The sequence below is a fragment of the Alosa sapidissima genome, chromosome 3 (assembly GCF_018492685.1).
Source record: "Alosa sapidissima isolate fAloSap1 chromosome 3, fAloSap1.pri, whole genome shotgun sequence".
NCBI classification, from domain to species: domain Eukaryota; kingdom Metazoa; phylum Chordata; class Actinopteri; order Clupeiformes; family Clupeidae; genus Alosa; species Alosa sapidissima.
The window spans coordinates 10,989,460-11,006,726 of NC_055959.1; the positions used below are offsets into that span (position 1 = coordinate 10,989,460).

The 17,267-nt window shown below is 42.3% G+C and overlaps 1 protein-coding gene across 4 annotated transcripts in view; it reads right to left on the bottom strand.

The window, feature by feature from the left end:
* Nucleotides 1-17,267, bottom strand: part of col14a1a (collagen, type XIV, alpha 1a) — an 83,594-nt gene that overhangs the window by 16,639 nt on the left and 49,688 nt on the right. For 3 of the 4 annotated variants that reach the window (XM_042085743.1, XM_042085741.1, XM_042085740.1), the window contains 10 exons: nt 17,109-17,252; nt 16,151-16,315; nt 15,773-15,811; nt 14,390-14,528; nt 13,420-13,562; nt 12,745-12,854; nt 5,125-5,283; nt 4,078-4,155; nt 2,944-3,030; nt 457-510 (listed from right to left, as the gene is read on the bottom strand). In XM_042085743.1, coding sequence (XP_041941677.1) covers nt 457-510; nt 2,944-3,030; nt 4,078-4,155; nt 5,125-5,283; nt 12,745-12,854; nt 13,420-13,562; nt 14,390-14,528; nt 15,773-15,811; nt 16,151-16,315; nt 17,109-17,252 — 1,118 coding nt within the window. The remainder of the gene's footprint in view (nt 1-456; nt 511-2,943; nt 3,031-4,077; nt 4,156-5,124; nt 5,284-12,744; nt 12,855-13,419; nt 13,563-14,389; nt 14,529-15,772; nt 15,812-16,150; nt 16,316-17,108; nt 17,253-17,267) is intronic. The other variant, XM_042085742.1, reaches the window with a different exon arrangement.

Genomic DNA, 17,267 nt, shown 5'->3' on the forward strand with positions numbered 1-17,267 from the left:
GGGGCACATCTGTTGTAACTTTTGTTTTCCAGCGTGCGGAAATCAAGATTAAAGACGAAGACGAGAGCAACGGCACACAGGCTGACTACAGGAGAACTGGGAAAACAAAGCAAAGGCTCATGGGTAATCCTGTGCAAATAAGCTCGAATGAAATCCAAAAAGCTATATTAAGAATCCAAGGGCCTGTCTTAGAAGCGATGCTCAGCACTAGCCAAAAGAAAAGGAGGCCGAGATTTGAACAGCATATGCAAACAGTAGGGGTGTCCAAAAATAACAGAGGTGCAAACACATCCATTGTATATACTTGTGAATTTCCCACTTCCGTAGCGGTTGTCTTTGGGCTGTTTTATCGGAAACTCTAACTTGGCCCTGGAGACGGAGGCCAGCTCTCATGGGTGGCCCGCTTCCTGTGATGTGATGTAATGACGTGTGATGTGCATGACAAGTCCAACTCACCGTGTTGCCAGGCTCTCCTTGACTACCTCGCATACCTCTGATACCAGGACCACCCTGCAAGACACACACACACACACACACACACAAACACACACACACATAAACACACACGCACACATAAACATACAAACACACACACACACACACACACACACACATGTAAATGATCACACACAAATGGATGAAGAGGCATGGTGTGGATGGAGGGTCAAATGGACTGATAATGATAATGGTACATATGATTCAAATAATAATGAAAAACGTATGGTTGTTTTGACATCCTTAAAGCAGAAAGTGCTATTGGGATAATGAAACCTGCAAACATCAAAAGGAACTCAGTATTGATATACGAAACAACTTTAGTCAGAAATATGCTAAATCATTATGTACCTTTGTGTTTACCATCTGCAACTGAATATTCTGTTCAGCCAAAAACAATTAGATTACAGCTGTGTTCCTCTCATTGTGTAACAGTCGAACTTCTCTCTATGTCTGGAGCTAATGTCTTTTTGTGAGGTCAAGATGCCAGATATGCGTACTAGAGCACCCATTTCCAATCACTGGACATGGAGTTTGGGGCATCAAATGACCCCAAAATGACCTCTCCATCTGTCTGGGCTGGTTTACATTCACAGGTGCTTCAAGTTTCAACCACATTCACTCTGCTTGTGTTTCCTAAGGTCCCTGTGAGTGAGTCTACTCCACTGCACACTCAGGGCCCAGTGAGACAGTTCCTTTGGCCTGGTGCAGAGCTGTGTCGATTACAGACAGCGTGATTAATGAGATATACCTCCCAGTTGATATGTGTGAAATCACTAATCAAAGTCACATCAATGGAGAGGACTGAAGAAACAATGAGATCACCATGTCTTCTCAGGAAAGCAATCTTCACTGGAAAGATTAAAATCCTTATAATAGATGTATCAAGTGTAAAAGGTGACACTTAATACAGAGGAATCTCCCTATGACCTATTCTGTCATCTAAAATATACTCTATATGAATTATATGACATTTTCAAAGTATTTAGACAAAATGCAAATATCTTATTTTCACTTAAATAATAATCATGTCTACAATAACTCTTAGACCACTATTCAGTGTTTTTGTTTTGTACAAGAAACACTGAAGACATTGTTTATCAACACTGACTTTCATGGTACTATACCATTTCATAGCCTGTGGGCTGTAACTGAGTTCTAAGACTGCGGACTGGCTCTGTCAGTGTTGGGCAAATTCAGAGAAATCAATATCTATATCATTAACATCTAAATACCTCCATGCTGAAGAATGTGAACAAAGAATCCACATGTGCATACCACTATGAATACATACCTCTAGCACAAAGCAAAGTCTGACTTTCAAAGAAGCCCAACATCCATGAGGGCTGTTCACCGTAATGTCCACCCCAGACTTATTCACAGTTCATGTCCACACTGCCACCCCTTAATCCCTGGCATCCCTAGTGTGAGCCTTTGGAAATGACCACTCTCAAAATGATGCTCACATGCTGACCACAAGCGTGAGCTGGAAGCCTTTGGAAATGTAAATTGAGTGCAAGCAGACAGAGGCAGGTTTGAAAACTGAAAACATGGTGAAACATTTATTGGTTGACAATGGTGTTAGAACTACGAGATCGGAGACCAGCACATGAGCTTATGGCGGCGGCTAACTGAACCTCCAGAGCTGCGTCTTCCCTCTGCATTTAAAGCATAGCCCACCCTTTTCGATTGTGTCAAGAGGAAAGGACTCATCATCAAATGATTAATTGTTGTCATGTGTCCTAATGTGGTTCTCATGAGCGACTAAGTAACAATGGGTCATGTAAGCATTTGATTGACAAAGGTCACAAGAGCAGTAAGAGCAGTTTGGTTGACAAAGGGTTTGGCATGATCAAAGGCTGGGGTGATGATTAAAATGAATGTTGAAGATTTCCACTTCAGCCTCAACACTCACACTCAACACTTAGTAAGCTTCTGAGCAGTGAGGAGGAATGGTCTGTGCCCTTCTATGTCTGTGCCCTTCTATGTCTGTGAACCTTTTGGATTATATAGTGTCCTTTTTATTTGTATTTTTTGCCTTTATTACAACCGCACAGTGGAGAGAGTCACAGGAAGTGAGTGGGAGAGAGAGATGGGGTGGGATGGGGAAATGACCCGGGCCGGACTCGAACCCAGGCCCACGTGGGCACTTGCGCCCCCGGCTAGGCCACCCTTCTACCCTTGATTGATGGAGTCACAGCAGTTCAGAGCAACACCATTGTAATGTTAGCTGTACTGCTGTAACATTGTGCTAGTGACCAATCAATTCCTTAATACATTTATTATTTTCATCTGGTATGATTCTTTCATAACAGATGACTTAACAGAAGTCAACAGTGCATTTGATTTTTTTTAAAAAAGGACATTGATAGATATCAGTGTATTAGTTACATAGAGGTATGGTGATGTAACATATTGTTAGAGTTAAGGGCAGAGATATAAACATACCGGTGGACCTGATGGACCAGGGGGGCCCTTGCTGTCCTGGGAGCACGTGCAGGCATGGGGCATTGCAGGGCAGTCTTCCTCTTTCCTCTGGTGAAGACACCAAATAGAAATTAAATAAGCAACTAAATATGATTCTTGCTCAAGCTTATCCACAAGTCACTCCCTGAACACACCACCTCCACCTCAATAAAATCAAGAGTAATGTGATTCTCAGATTTGCGCCTCGCCAATTTCATCTTTTATTTTATTTTACAAGGCTGCCTAATTGGATTATTTGTGTGAGGAGCTGTCTGAATGTGTCATTCTGCTTTAGAAAATAGTTCTCCTATTTCGACAGGCGTTGGGTTTCACTCTCGCCTGCTCTGTGGAGCAGCCCAGTGAGGTCTGGCTGTGGAGGGTCGTTAGCACCCTGATTCATCTGTCTCACCACAGGAGCTCGCACTGGTGCCAGACAAAACTTACCCAAACTGCACAAGGTGTCCAAACACAGTAAGCGCCTTATTCATCTACACACTTTCTACACACTTAGCAAAGGAAAATACTGAGCAGATGGCCTTGGTTCTGAAGCATAAATTAGAAGATTTGGGTGGGACTCTCACATAATTGCATACAGTGCAATCATACTCTACACAGTCCACACTAGTATGTTTAGGCTAAAACCATTTGCTAAGAAATATTATGGTGTTTTTTGACAGTGGTATTATGTAAACAATTTGTTAGGATAACTGCCCAAAACATCTTCAATCTTTCCATCACTAAAAGTTAATTTAAATGAAATCCATGATAGTATGAAAAATTATTCCTCTAAATACTATGACAACATTTACAGCCAATCTTCATTCATTTGTTAATTAATTAATATTACTGATTTTTTAACCTGACATTTGCCCTTTAATCATTTGGTCTTTGAATGCAATTTGCAATGTTATGCAGTTCTCTGCTCCAGACCAACACATTCAATCCTACATAGACAATTTACGCTAAAGAAGCACATAAAGAAGAATGACTACAGTATGCACAAAAACTGATGACGACATTATGAAAATATCATCACTTCATTCATTTTTTTAACAAATTGCTATGGTCTTCTGAACTCTACACATTGATTAGCAAACATGAGGGAGGGTTTCTTACCAGGCCTGGAAGCTCACAGCATTTGTCCCTGCTGGACCAAGATGTACTGCATACAATGTCAAACATCTGGAGCTGGAACTGATGGATACAAATGCACACATATGCACACACATACAAACAAACAAACACACACACACACACACACACACACACACACACACACACACACACTTCATGAAATGCACAAATTACTTTCTTTTTCTGTAATGGCACATAATTCATCTAGTCTCAATAATTATAAGACAGCACTTACAGATAATAGCAACAATTAGGATCAGCAGGTTCACCCTTGTGACACCTGATTAAATTAAAAAAATGAAGTCTGCTATTTCGTATAATCAACTGTTATTGTCCCAATTAGTGTTTTTTTTTTTTTTGTTCCACAACAATGAACAATCCAAAAACTGCCGTGATGACAAAACCAAATGGAGAAATCTCCATTCTCAATTTTCCACCATCGCCTCTGACCGAGATCCCATTCATTTCACTCTACATCAATTCACAATTCCGAGGGAAAATGTGAAGTATTTAGTTCTTCTCAAAAGGAGGAGATCCATCAGGATGTAATTACTCCGCTCAGACAAAGACCTCTCCTCACAGCCCCCTCCTACAGTGACCTTTCAGGCTGGACGGGCCCCCCCTGGAGGCACAAACCCAGCTCTGTGCCTGGGGCGTCAGAGGTCAGCCCCGTGGGAGAGGTCCGAAGCCTGGTCCGAAAGGTATGAAGACAGGCCGAGACCAGACCAGACGTGTCTTCTCCACAGGCTAGCGGTGTGCTCCTTATTTTAGGACCAAATGTCATTGGAAAGTTGCTTAACATGCTAGACATTCCTTGGCCTTTCTCACTGTATTAACCAGCAGGACTACTCCACCTCTCAATCTCCTCTTAGCGCTGGGCTAAACATAGAACACATTTACACGACTGCTACTCTCTCTTTAGTCTCGCGACAAACGCAAACTTCAGCACTACTCTGTTCATGTGACCCAAGCCCAAAACTCGGTTTTGCCCAAATCCAGGTCATCTCGCTCGTCCCCCCTCTGTCTCACCGGTGCGGAGTCGTCTCGTCGTTGACGGGAGCGCACCATGCGACCCAGCATCTCCACGCCGTCTGTGGTGATGTTGCCAGCAGCGTTGATGGGCTTCTCCCCGGCCATTTTGCAGTCTACCACCACCTTGGCTGCAGTCTTGCTGATGGCCACATGTAGCTAAAGGCAAGAAAGGTTAAATGGGTTAAATCTGGCATAAGCCAAGTATATATTGCTTTTTGGTGAGGTGTTGATTGTTTATGTTTACATACAATACATTAAATACACATTGTGTCTTTATAATGGATTTGTTCCTTTCTTTTCTCATTTGGAACAAATTGTACAGATTTAACTCAAATGATAATCTTCAAAACTGACTTGAACGAGAACCACAAACAGGTCTATATGTGCTTCACCTCGGCTTTTACTCAAAGTATGGTGATTTAGCTCTTGAACTTTTGGCACTCTCATCTGACCCCTATGATTGGACTGCTTGTGGTCCCGCTCATGGACAGATTTAAGAAATATGTACACCACGTTTTTAGCTATGACATTTCTATAACGGTACAGTATGGGTTTGAAAGGATTTGATTCAGTAGCATAGTGACATGTGCCTGCCTGGAATAACATCCCTTCATACTCCAGATGGATCAGAAACAGGATCACCTGCTGTGCAGTCAGGCGAATGAGTTTGCCATCGTTTTGAATCGCGACTGCAGTGCAGCATGGTCAATGCAGACAAAAAAACATGCTGATGCGAGAAAACAGTCTAGAAAGTTCTGCTTTCTGAAATGGGTCTGACAGACACGGCTGCTCCTTAATTGCTTTTTGGCCTCCAACTCCATTTTCTCTGGCCCAGTGGCTTCTGATTGTGTGTCTGCATGCCGAAGGTGTCAGGGACTTACGTCGGGGCCTGCCATGTTTGAGAGGAACGCCATGAGACAAAACTGACTGTGTAGTCGCACGAGTTATCTTTTAGTGAGAAGTCTTTAGCGCGGCCACCACTGTAATGAAGAAGTCTAATACTGACTGACTCGCTCCACTCTAAAACCGTATAAACTAGGCAGGTGTAAAACTCAAGACCACCTGCTTGGGTGAGATGGTTTGTGTACTGCTCTAAAAAATATACATCCACTAACACTCTTTTTACACAAATCTTAAATACAATTTGGAGTCACTACATTTGTGGGGTTCAGTATGGAACCTGAGCAACAAGCATCACAATCCATACATGTCACTGCAACCGAAAGGAAAAATATATAAAACCTATATAGTACAAAACCGTGCAAATATTTAGAGCTTTTATAATATAAATGCACAGTAGTGCTGCCACTAACGACTAATTTTCTAACGACTAATCTTTCGACTAATTTTTCGATTAGTCGACTAATCTAAACGACTAATTTTTTTAAAAATCAAGTGTTTGTTATTTTGTTTTGTCCGTTTTATGTTGAACTCAACTAAAGGGAAAACGTAAATATATACTGTATCACCCTACTTTTGTTAGTTTGTAAGTAAACTGTTTTTAAAAAACATTCTGTATTAAAAAAAAAAACACCCATTTAAAATGCTCCCTTCAGATCTAATGTCAGACCTTTGATAGACTTTATTTGTATGCCAGTGTTGCCATGGACATAGACTACTTCTTTGACCTGGGGCCCGGTCATGGCATACTTTGGGGCCATAGGGCCCACCTACATGAACCCACCTCCCATCAAATTATCATTATATCACATCACAATTATTATTGTTATGCTATATTGCTATACATGCACTTCAAAGCAGCCAGTGTTTAAAGTGCTAACATTGTTTACAAAAAGTTTGTGAAAACATGCACATCAGAGGACTGCTTTACTAATGTAAAATATAATTACAATAGTTCCATTGCTTTTGCATGGTTGCATTATATGGGTGTCATCGTTTTGGGATGTTTCCCTCATGCAAGCATCATACACTGGTAGGCAAATGGAAAGAATATTGACATATTTAATTATGCCACAAGCTTTTGGCCACGTTATTCAAATTTGACTAGGCCTACTTTAGATAGTGTATTATAGTCTGTGCTCTGTTTTTATGGAAGTTGCACAAATCCACATTGTTCTATTAAATGTAGTTTCATAATTAAATAGCCTTCCAATAGGTTGAATTGGAGCTTTGCTACCAACGTTATCAAGTGGTTTCAGTTTCTCTCGCGCATTGAATGAACGCTGATACCACCATTTAATTGTATGCCTCTATGTTTGATGACACAAAATTAGCAAGTATTTCCTACTGATTGCAGAAACGTTTGTTTTCTTTTTCTGTCGGTCCGCGGTTCCTTGATCAATTGTTGAGAAAAATTATCAGACGAAGCCCCGGGAATAATTTCTCTCCGCGGCTCCGGACCAGCAGTGTCCACGTTACGGCCGGTGCTGGTCCGCGCGGCCCATAGTTCGAGAAACGCTGGACTTTGAAAGGCGACAGTAGTTGAGGACTTTGCAAATGAGCCTAACATCAGCATGTTCAAAACAAGTAGGCTACAAGCACTTTGCGCGTCTTACCACATAGGTTACCTCACTTTATCAGTTGGCTTGAACGCTAAAAAAAATATGAGTCGTGACTTATTGACCATGGGAAATGACGCGTACCTTGATTGTTGATATCACGGGCGGCGGCATGTTCGTTTTAACGGTTTTTGTATGAATGAATTACAGTAATGACACGCCGTCGCGTTGTTAACGTGAGACACTCTTCACTTCATTTATTTCAATTTCCACAATACTACTGTATATTAGTCAGAGTCTGGACTAGCGTAACCTAGCTCCCCCCACTAGCTCTGCCTAATAATGAATTGCGCTGAAAGCAGGCAGGCACGCAGCTTTGTTGCTGGCGTTAACACTTGCGTGCATAGCTGGGTTTAAAACATGACTGCCAAAGTCTTAGTAGCCTGTTTAACATCCAAAGACAGTCATTGTACTTTTCAAGAGTTAATAACATAGAGTTAATATAACATTACAGTGAGCCGTTTGAGACCAAAAATAAATAGGTGGTCAATAGTAAAACGACTCTTCGACTAAAACAATTGCCGTCGACTAATTTTCATGGTCGATTAGGTCGACTAAGTCGACTAATCGCGGCAACACTAATGCACAGTATTCTGTATAGTAGTATATAATATAGAGTATATTATAATGTCACAAACTGTTCATGGGAGAGTGTAGCCTACTGTAAGCCGTCATACATACTTGTAATATAAGGTGACATATTTATAGATCAACTATTTAGTATATCAACAAGATGATGAGGTGTTTGTGTTCAGTTACAAAAAGGAATACAATAGTGTGAACGTGTGAAGATATGCAATGAGCACAGGAGCTTAAGGTCCAGAAAATATGAGCCTCTAATCTAAATGTGACCTTGTAGTGCCAGGAGCAATCAGACTATTCCCTGTTGCTTCAGACCACCAACTATCCATCACATTGTGTTTCAATTGCAAACATCTGAGGAGAGTTCAAAATGCAAGCCAGAATGTCAACACCCTCAAGGTGGAGCCCAGGGTGTTATTGTTATGTTATATGGAGTCTTCATCCACCTGCCAAAGCACCACTGACAAAAACATGCTGGTCTCTGGCTTAAACTTAAAATACCCCTGTTAAATGGATTCAAATGAAATAAGATGCCAGGTCCAAAGGTGCTCCACTTCTCAGCAAAGTCCAAATCCAGAGATAGTTTTGTTATCGGAATGATTTACCCCATTGCACGCTGAAGAATTGTGGCACTCCCTCTTGTTACAGAAACAAAATTCTGCTCCAGAAAGAGACATTGGTCATCTATTCTACCCTCCTCAAGACCTTGGGGCAGTTCATTTGTTTGGTAGTTTGCTTGTTTATCAATCTCTGTCTGTCCTTGGAGTTCCACCCATTTTCTCTCCCCTTTTTCTCTTTGAGTCAAGCTGGCAAAAGGGGTAGTTTATTGCATGCTATTGCATCCAATTTTTCAACCTGATGCAGTCTATCAATCTGACAGCCTCTGTATCTCTTTGGTCCTTAAATATGTTCATGTTTATGTTTTCAGTTCCAAACAGACACTTCTGTCCAAAGAGACTTAGTAATAGACTAAATACGATTTAACAGAATAATAACTAACCATAAACACATACAAACTGCGACTCTGTAAGCAGAATTAATTAGTTAGATAAACAAATGAGGAGCATTTGGTAAATCATTATACCAAATATATACCACATATACAGATTTTGACTGTGACCTCAGCTCTTAGTGTTGGAAGGCTGACATAAGAGGACAGTGGGTGAGAGGGGACGTAGCATATACCACAAACAAGCAATATATCAAAGCCCCTATAGGTTTTTCCAGGATTAGCCCCAAAAAGTGCATTTTGTTAGCACATCGGGGTGGTTGTCCGACTGTTCAAACATCCTGATACAACGGTCTCAAAGAATGTCTCAGCATGAAAGACATTGCAAAGAGCGGGGATTATTTTAGTTTGTGAGTGCACTACTTTTCTTATAACAGCATGATAATCTCTGTATACAACAGTGTTTGTACAAGAGCTTATGTGTTAGCATGTAATGAACCAATTAATAACTCATAGGATGAGTTCCTCGTGCTAGTGCTTGGGGGTCTTTGTACTGAGGCCATGTTATGCTAACCTGACCCTAGCCAGATGAATTTCGCTCCGCCTAGCTCCACTCATCCATCTGGAACCGATCCATTGAAGTGTTGCTTCAGAAGGCTGGGCCTAATCAAAAAATGCTTGCATATGATTGAATAAGACACTTGTCCGTCATCTATTGACGTGCTACTTCAACCACTCACATCGAAGCCAACCCGTGACGCTAATAACAGTCTCACAGTCGCTTCTACGCTATGTCACATCTATGAAACTCCCGCCCTGCGTCCTGATTGGCTGACCATAAAGTCGGTTGCAGAAATCACTCTCAATGGAAGATGTCCCAGATGGATGTGAGTGAAGCTAGGCGGAGCTAAGCGGAACGAAATTCATCTGGCTAGGGTCAGGTTAATGTTATGCACCATTAAACTCTCATGGCTCCTCATTGGTAGTAGTACGCTACTGCTTCTGAACACAGATCATATTGCTTACAATTAATCTCAGTGTGCTTTCCACCAAGACAACACACCAACACCTTGGAGCCTGTCAGAATATCTACAGTAACACCAGCAAACAATTGATTAATAAGGCACCTTCACCAGTCCAGTGTCTGCACTCACACTAAATGATTCATTTCATGATGTCAGTAGTATATCTTACTATCTAAACATTATTTTCTTTCATCTACATTGTCCCAATTCTTCCATTCTCTCTTTCTGTTTGAAAGCCAGTGTTGGTTATCCAACATCTACCGCCCACACATTAGGATGATGCTCAGACCGCTAAATACAGTGAGCAATTTAATAGCGTCAGATAGTATAAACATAGGTGTGTCTGCAACCAAGCACTTAAGTAGGTAGAAAACGACAGGCGGTGTTTCCCCATCTCTGCAACATTCTAGAAGTTTCTTCTTCCCAGCGTTTGTTTAAAAACTGTCATAACAGTGCAGGAGAGCAGTGTGGTATTCTGGAGGTCAGCAGCGAGAGGGATGGTAAGTCCTGCCCTCCAAGTTTACATTGGGAAATGGGTTTCAGCTGCGGGCTGATAAGCTCCGAGTCCAACCCTGCCAGAGAGGGCAAATATGCTTCTCATTACTCCCAGCAAGGAGGAGACTTCCATTACAAAGCAGAGTGAGCAACACCACTGCTGTTTATTGAATATATGCGGGACAAATTTAAAGCTTAGAGTGAAGAAAAATAATTACATTCAGGGATAGCTTTCCTTACTTTCTTTAGCTCCCAACCATCGCTATGATAACTAGGGACATGGAAATCACTCCACACAGCGTGCATGGGCAGTTTGTCAGGAATGAGATGGGAGTCGCTGTTAGAAGAGCATGTCAATCTGTAACCCTCTCAATCAACCCTTCTCAGTTGGCATCATGATCCGTTCCTCAAGCTGTGATATATAGTGAAAGCAGACTTGTTCAGTTGGCACACTTGGATGTGTCGTCGTCGTCATACTCACTAAAAGCACAACAGGGTGCCTCACCATAGACTCCAGGGTTCCCTCGCTTTCCTCCTCATTAAATTTCTCTCACACTATTCCTTAAGCAGCACAAGTTCCACCTCAACTTAGATATGCCACACATATAACCCAGGACTCCTCTTTAAAATCATGGGAAATGTCACTAAATTACTTACTTGGGATAACTAGTTAAGGGTAACAACACTTCCAATTACAATTTTGATACTACCTTGCTTTTCAATGTCTAAATCTTTGGACCATCTACTGTACATGGTCAGGCTGAACTGTCTCTAGGTGCAACAAGAGTAAGAAATGTTGACAGATGTGCCGTTATTTCTTGGCCATTGGTCAAAGGCTCAGAGTTTGGTTTTAAAAGATGCATAACTAGCACTACATATGGTGAATATAATAATGTATGCGGTCAGTGTTGGAGAGATTCTTTAAGGTATAGCTCACTCAACTGTGATTCAAGATGACAATTCTGTTCTTTTATCTTTTACATTCCATTGCAGCAGAACCTCATACAGTATCTGGTATGCTTTCAATGAAACCAACGTTCAATCAATCAATCTTTTCTAATGCCTTTTCAAAACTATCAAATAAATAGTGACCAGTTTTCTAGTCATTTCCCTTTTATGTTGTGCTTTGATATTTGTGCTTTTATCTTTTATGGGTTATTTCTGCAAGGCTAACTGGATAATGGAAAATAATGCTAATTTTGAGATGAACCACCTCTTTAAATAGATAAAAGATAAAGGCCTTTGTATTTCTATAAACACCCAGTCAGAATAATTGCTCGACACAGAAGGTGAAGCTCAGACACATCAGGAGTGATTTTGTAATAACACCCTCTCGCGAGTGGTGTAATGGTGCCAAGGTGAGAGCATCTATTCCCAGACAGGGCATGTGACCCTGAGAGGATGGCGGGATTAATCCCGGATGACACCCTGAGCGATGGCAGCAGAGTGCCGAAACGACAGGTCAGAGTGCAGCGTGCCACACCAAACCTGTCGTCCGAGTCCATCGGAGAGGAAACACACGCTGGGCAGCTGACTAGCATTTCAGTCACACACAGAGAGGCTCAGAATAGATTAACACAGAGATGTGTTAGGTGGAGGTGGGAGAAGTGTGTGTGTGTGTGTGTGTGTGTGTGTGTGTTTGTGTGTGTGTGGGGGGTGGTGTGGGGAGTGATAGACAGGTTCTTGCTTCAGTTTTGAATTTGGGGTGCTGGTATGTGTGTGTGTGTGTTGAGAGGGGATGCTGTGACACGCTGTGCCTTGTTTGTGAAAGCATCCATTGTGCATCACTGGCTGTTATACCCATTGGATAATGCAATGTGTAAACACACAATAGCCAGGCTGAGTGTGTCACACCTGCAGGCTTGCATGATTGCAACGTGTCATCTGTCTGTGTTATATTTTCTATATTAAATGATAAAAAAAGCCAACACATCTCAGCAAAGTCCATCCCTAGTGCACTAGTGCACGTGTTTTGAAAGATCATGCAGGTGAGCTGATATTTCTGGCATCTGTGGTACTGAGTGCTTTTAAGTAGTCCAGCACTGACCTTGTGGAAACTCCCATGGAAGATCTTTTTAATGTCGGGGCCGTCGAAGGTCACTGCCTGGAAGTCTCCCTTGTAGTCATGATTGAAGAAAGTCAGTGTTTTCCCACCGTCTGGATTCAAGAGCAGATATGGACACATCAGTTGCCAAAGAGACCACCTTCAGAGTTTTTTTTTAATATAATTCAGCTGACTGGACAAAAATGAGAATGAGCTACAGTTAAGAACAAAATTATTCATACCCTTGGCAAATATTGATTTAATGTTAATTTTCTCTTTATCAATATGTTTGTTCTGACTGAAAATGACACTGTCACATGCCAAATGTTTGTAAGCCAATGTGGGAGAAACATGGAATTAAAAAAAATAAGCGTTTTCATCTTTTTTACAATTTTTATGAAAAATGGCAAGTCCAAAATTATTCATACCCTTTTTAAATAATCAATGGAAACATCTTTATTTGCATTCACAACTCTCAAAATGGTTCTTGTAATATCTACCAAGCCTCTCCATGTCTCCACAATGATTCTAGACTACACCTTTTTGAAAGCAATCTGGGTTTTGAGACGATTATTTGCCATCACTTTGGCCTTGCGCTAACTTTTGGTGTGTGTGTGTGTGTGTGTGTGTGTTTCTTAGCTGTGTCCTCTATCACTTTTGAAACCACTGTGTACATACTGTCCAGGATCACGCCCACCAAGGGCTCACTGTCGCTGTCGAGAATCTCCCACAATGCAAAGGGCTCCTGCGGGGTGTCAGACAGCAGGCGGAACAGCATGGTGAGGGTGTAGTCTGAGGGAAGGCCTTCAGGGTGGAGATATCTGACCAGAGAGACCCAGGAGAGGTAGTCAGTTGTAGATCAACCATCACTTAGTGCCACATAAAACCACTTCTGCCCAGACCCATCCCAAGAACACAATAAGAAAAATAAACACTAAAATCATCCCAATTAGATTTTTTTTGGTTATCATTTCCTTATGAGTTGATCTGGATTGCTGAATCATGATTATATACTTTGAGAAAAGGACAGTTGCCTTGCAAGCAATACATTATGTTAGTTGTACGGTTAGCAAGTCAGAGCTGTGGTATTTGTCACGGCTGGAAGACATTTAGAAGAGCTAGAAGCGCTGAATCATTCACCAACATTATGTCCCTCACATGCCTATGAAAGAGGGTCTACGTTGAATATTGCTGTGTATGGGACAGGGGAAAGGAATCTGTCAGCAAGGCAGGGAGCCTAGAGCTATCCAGACACTGCTTCTGCTGCCAGTGTGTGTGTGTCTGTGTGTGTGTGTGAGTGTGTGCATTTGTGTGTGTCCTCACAATCCTCAAGAACTGTAACTGCACCTTCTTCCCCTATCATTTTCATGTTTTTCCAACTAATTTGATTGTTTGGGTGTTTTCATAGAACACATCTCTCTGTCACCCTTAGACCTCTAAATGATTAAGAATAATAATTATAATGAAAACCAGGACATGAGGTTCCTTCATAAATACATATAAAGGTGTGTGAGTGTGCTTGTGCTTGTGCTTGTGTGTTTGTGTGTGTGTGTGTGTGTGTGTGTGTGTGTGTGTGTGTGTGTGTGTGTGTGTGTGAGTGTGTGTGTGTAAAACAGCTGTGTGGTGGGAGTTGGTTGTGAGTGCTAACCTGGTTGGCTGGGAGATCAGTGCGTTTTTGTGCAAGCGGTAGCAGGGGAAGCTGTTGAATGTTCCCGGCTCCATGGAAACGCCCTGCACACTGCTGTAGCTCTTCTCCACTAGGCCGAACATTTCCATCATGCGGAACCCTGGGGGGGCAGACACACACACACACACGGCTCAGTCTCACACGTAGTCAGACACACACACAGCCCTATCACACACCCACACAGCCAGACACACACTCAGCTCAGTCTCTCACACACACACACACATACACACACACACACACACACACACAATCAGACACACACTCAGCTCTGTCACACACACACACACACAGAGTCAGAAACACACACGGCTCGGTCACACACACATAGCCAGACACACACACAGTCAGTCAGTCAGTCAACATGACGATTGCATGGGGCTTCTCATTAGAGGCTGAGAAATGACCACCTTCTGCTTGCCATCACTCAAACACTTCACAGAACATGTGGAAAAAATGCCTTTTTCTCCATAAGGATTATGGAGGCATCAGTGCAGTGACACTCAATTTGGCGATCTACAATCTTACACTTCACAAGAAAGTCTTGGATCAGCACACGCGTATGCAGGGGGAAAGAAAATTCCGGAATGTGTTTATATAGTGTGATATCATTAGCAATTACGTGCCATGTGAGAAAAATAATAACCATGAAGGGTCAGCACAGTTTGTGTTTAGCCTATCCCTATTACAGTCTCATTTGTCATTCAACAGCAGCACGCCGCTGGCACGGCCGAGGACGGGGGAAACTTTAGAGCGGCCGAGCCGAGCGCTGGCAGCGGTCAGGACGCCTGGGGCTTCGAGAGCGATCCGCATTGGGGCCACGTGTCCTTAAGAAAAGAAACAGTGAGCCCATTCTAGTCTATCCTCACCCCCACCCCCATCCCAAACAGCTCACGCCCCCGCACTCGGGGAGATAGAGTCAACATGCAAATGTAGGGATTGGATTGGTTAATATTGACTGTGGAATATCCAGACTAATAGCCTTCAAATAGTGCCCTGGTGGTAGGGGTCTTTTTCGGGAAGAAGTCACCCCAGATGGGGGAGGCTTAAAGGCCAGCAGCCACGACTGCCAGAGCCGCTGGAGCTCCACCAGGGTGAGGGTGTGGGTGTGTGGGCGTGAGACGCTGGAGTATGGGCCGTAAAAAATCCTCACAGTGTGACATCTTATGAAGCGAAAGGACTCTACGCAGATGATCTTTGTTTGCGTTTTTTCCATATCTTTATGCATCTTTTGTGTGCTCTTCTATAATGAAGTTGTATGTATTGTGCTCATTCTGGGAAGTTACACCTCATCATCTTCAAAAGATAAGAAGCACACGGAGGATTTCACAGACGAGCCCTTACCTGCCAACGTGTTCCCACTCATCAGCAGGGATGGACAGGCTAAGGAAGGGAAGGAGAGAGAGGGGGGGGGGATTACAACAGGATATCACTGCTAGTGAAATCTCATTATCTGACCATGTCAGTCATGTGAGTCTATAACGACTGCTACATACTGCAAAGATTTACAACATTTTAAAGCTTGACATCTAAATGCTGCAATGACATGTACAGTATACATGTTCTGATATTCTATCCAGAGCTACAACCTACAATCAGCTCTGAGCATGTTTAAAAGAAATTAAGAAAAAAGTAAGAACAGTGCTGTAGGCCTAGAGAGGAATCAATCTGTTCTGTGCTGATTTAACCACTTTCATTAACTCTGTTAATGAAACCACTTACTAGCAGTAGCTGCCTCGCACACAAACGTAATCAGCTGCTCCTCAATCTTCTTCACAGCATCCACATCATCCACGAAGAACACGTGCCTGTCACTAGGCTTGCTGGCCATATTGACCAGCTCACCATAATCGGCGTCAGCAAAACCAATGGCAAAGATGATGTAGCCTGTGGACCATCCAAAAGACAAAATATCATGATCGGGAGTGGCAGTGAATTGAACTAACAATATTTTGAGCTGCATTTGAATGCCTTTAATAGAAAAAGTCAATGTCAGCAATTAACAACAGCACTACAGTATATTTCACAAAATATTATTCTAACAATTAAAGCAACACCAAAGAACTTTCCCTCTGTCGCACGCATGCTATTTGTTTATCCAGCACCGGCTCTGCAAATAACGATGTCCATAGACAAGGTAGAATATGTTGCACGATTTATGAAAGTATGATGTATTGCGACATCAGATGCAAGTCAAATTTGTAGTTTCTTATATCTCATTCCATCGAACTACAGATCCGCTTCCCGATCTGGCAAACTTACATAGTGCGTTTATAGACGATAGAGGACTGTGAAGCGAATGCAGAAGTGCCGTTCACCCTGTTACAAGTTGATGAACCACTGAAACGATTTTGTAAACATTATTTTAATGTACAAAAAACTCTTTGGTGTTGCTTTAACTTTACTTTTCATCAATGGCTGTGCTTAATGATAAGACTACTAGTTCCATGTCAAGCCAATTAAATAAGGTAGTAAAGGTTACACTTTGAATTTGCGTTATAATGAACGCAAGGGCCAGTGGGCCAGTCATTAAAACTCAAAGAGTTAAAATAGGAAACTGCAATTGTCAGTTACTGCTTATAAAGCCATATTATTGTTATGGAAATACAAAAGCAACTCTAGATAGGACTGAATAACAATGGTAAGAAGACCCTGACATTCCCTCCGCAACACCACACACCATCTTGCTGCATCTCCTTGGAAACTTTGTTGACATCGTCCTGGGATCGTCCATCCGTGAGTACGACCAGCACTTTGGGTACGCCCCTCCTAAGACCGCCCTCCTCGGTGAAGATGGCCTCTTTCACGTGCTTCATGGCCCGACCTGTTTGTGGGGGGG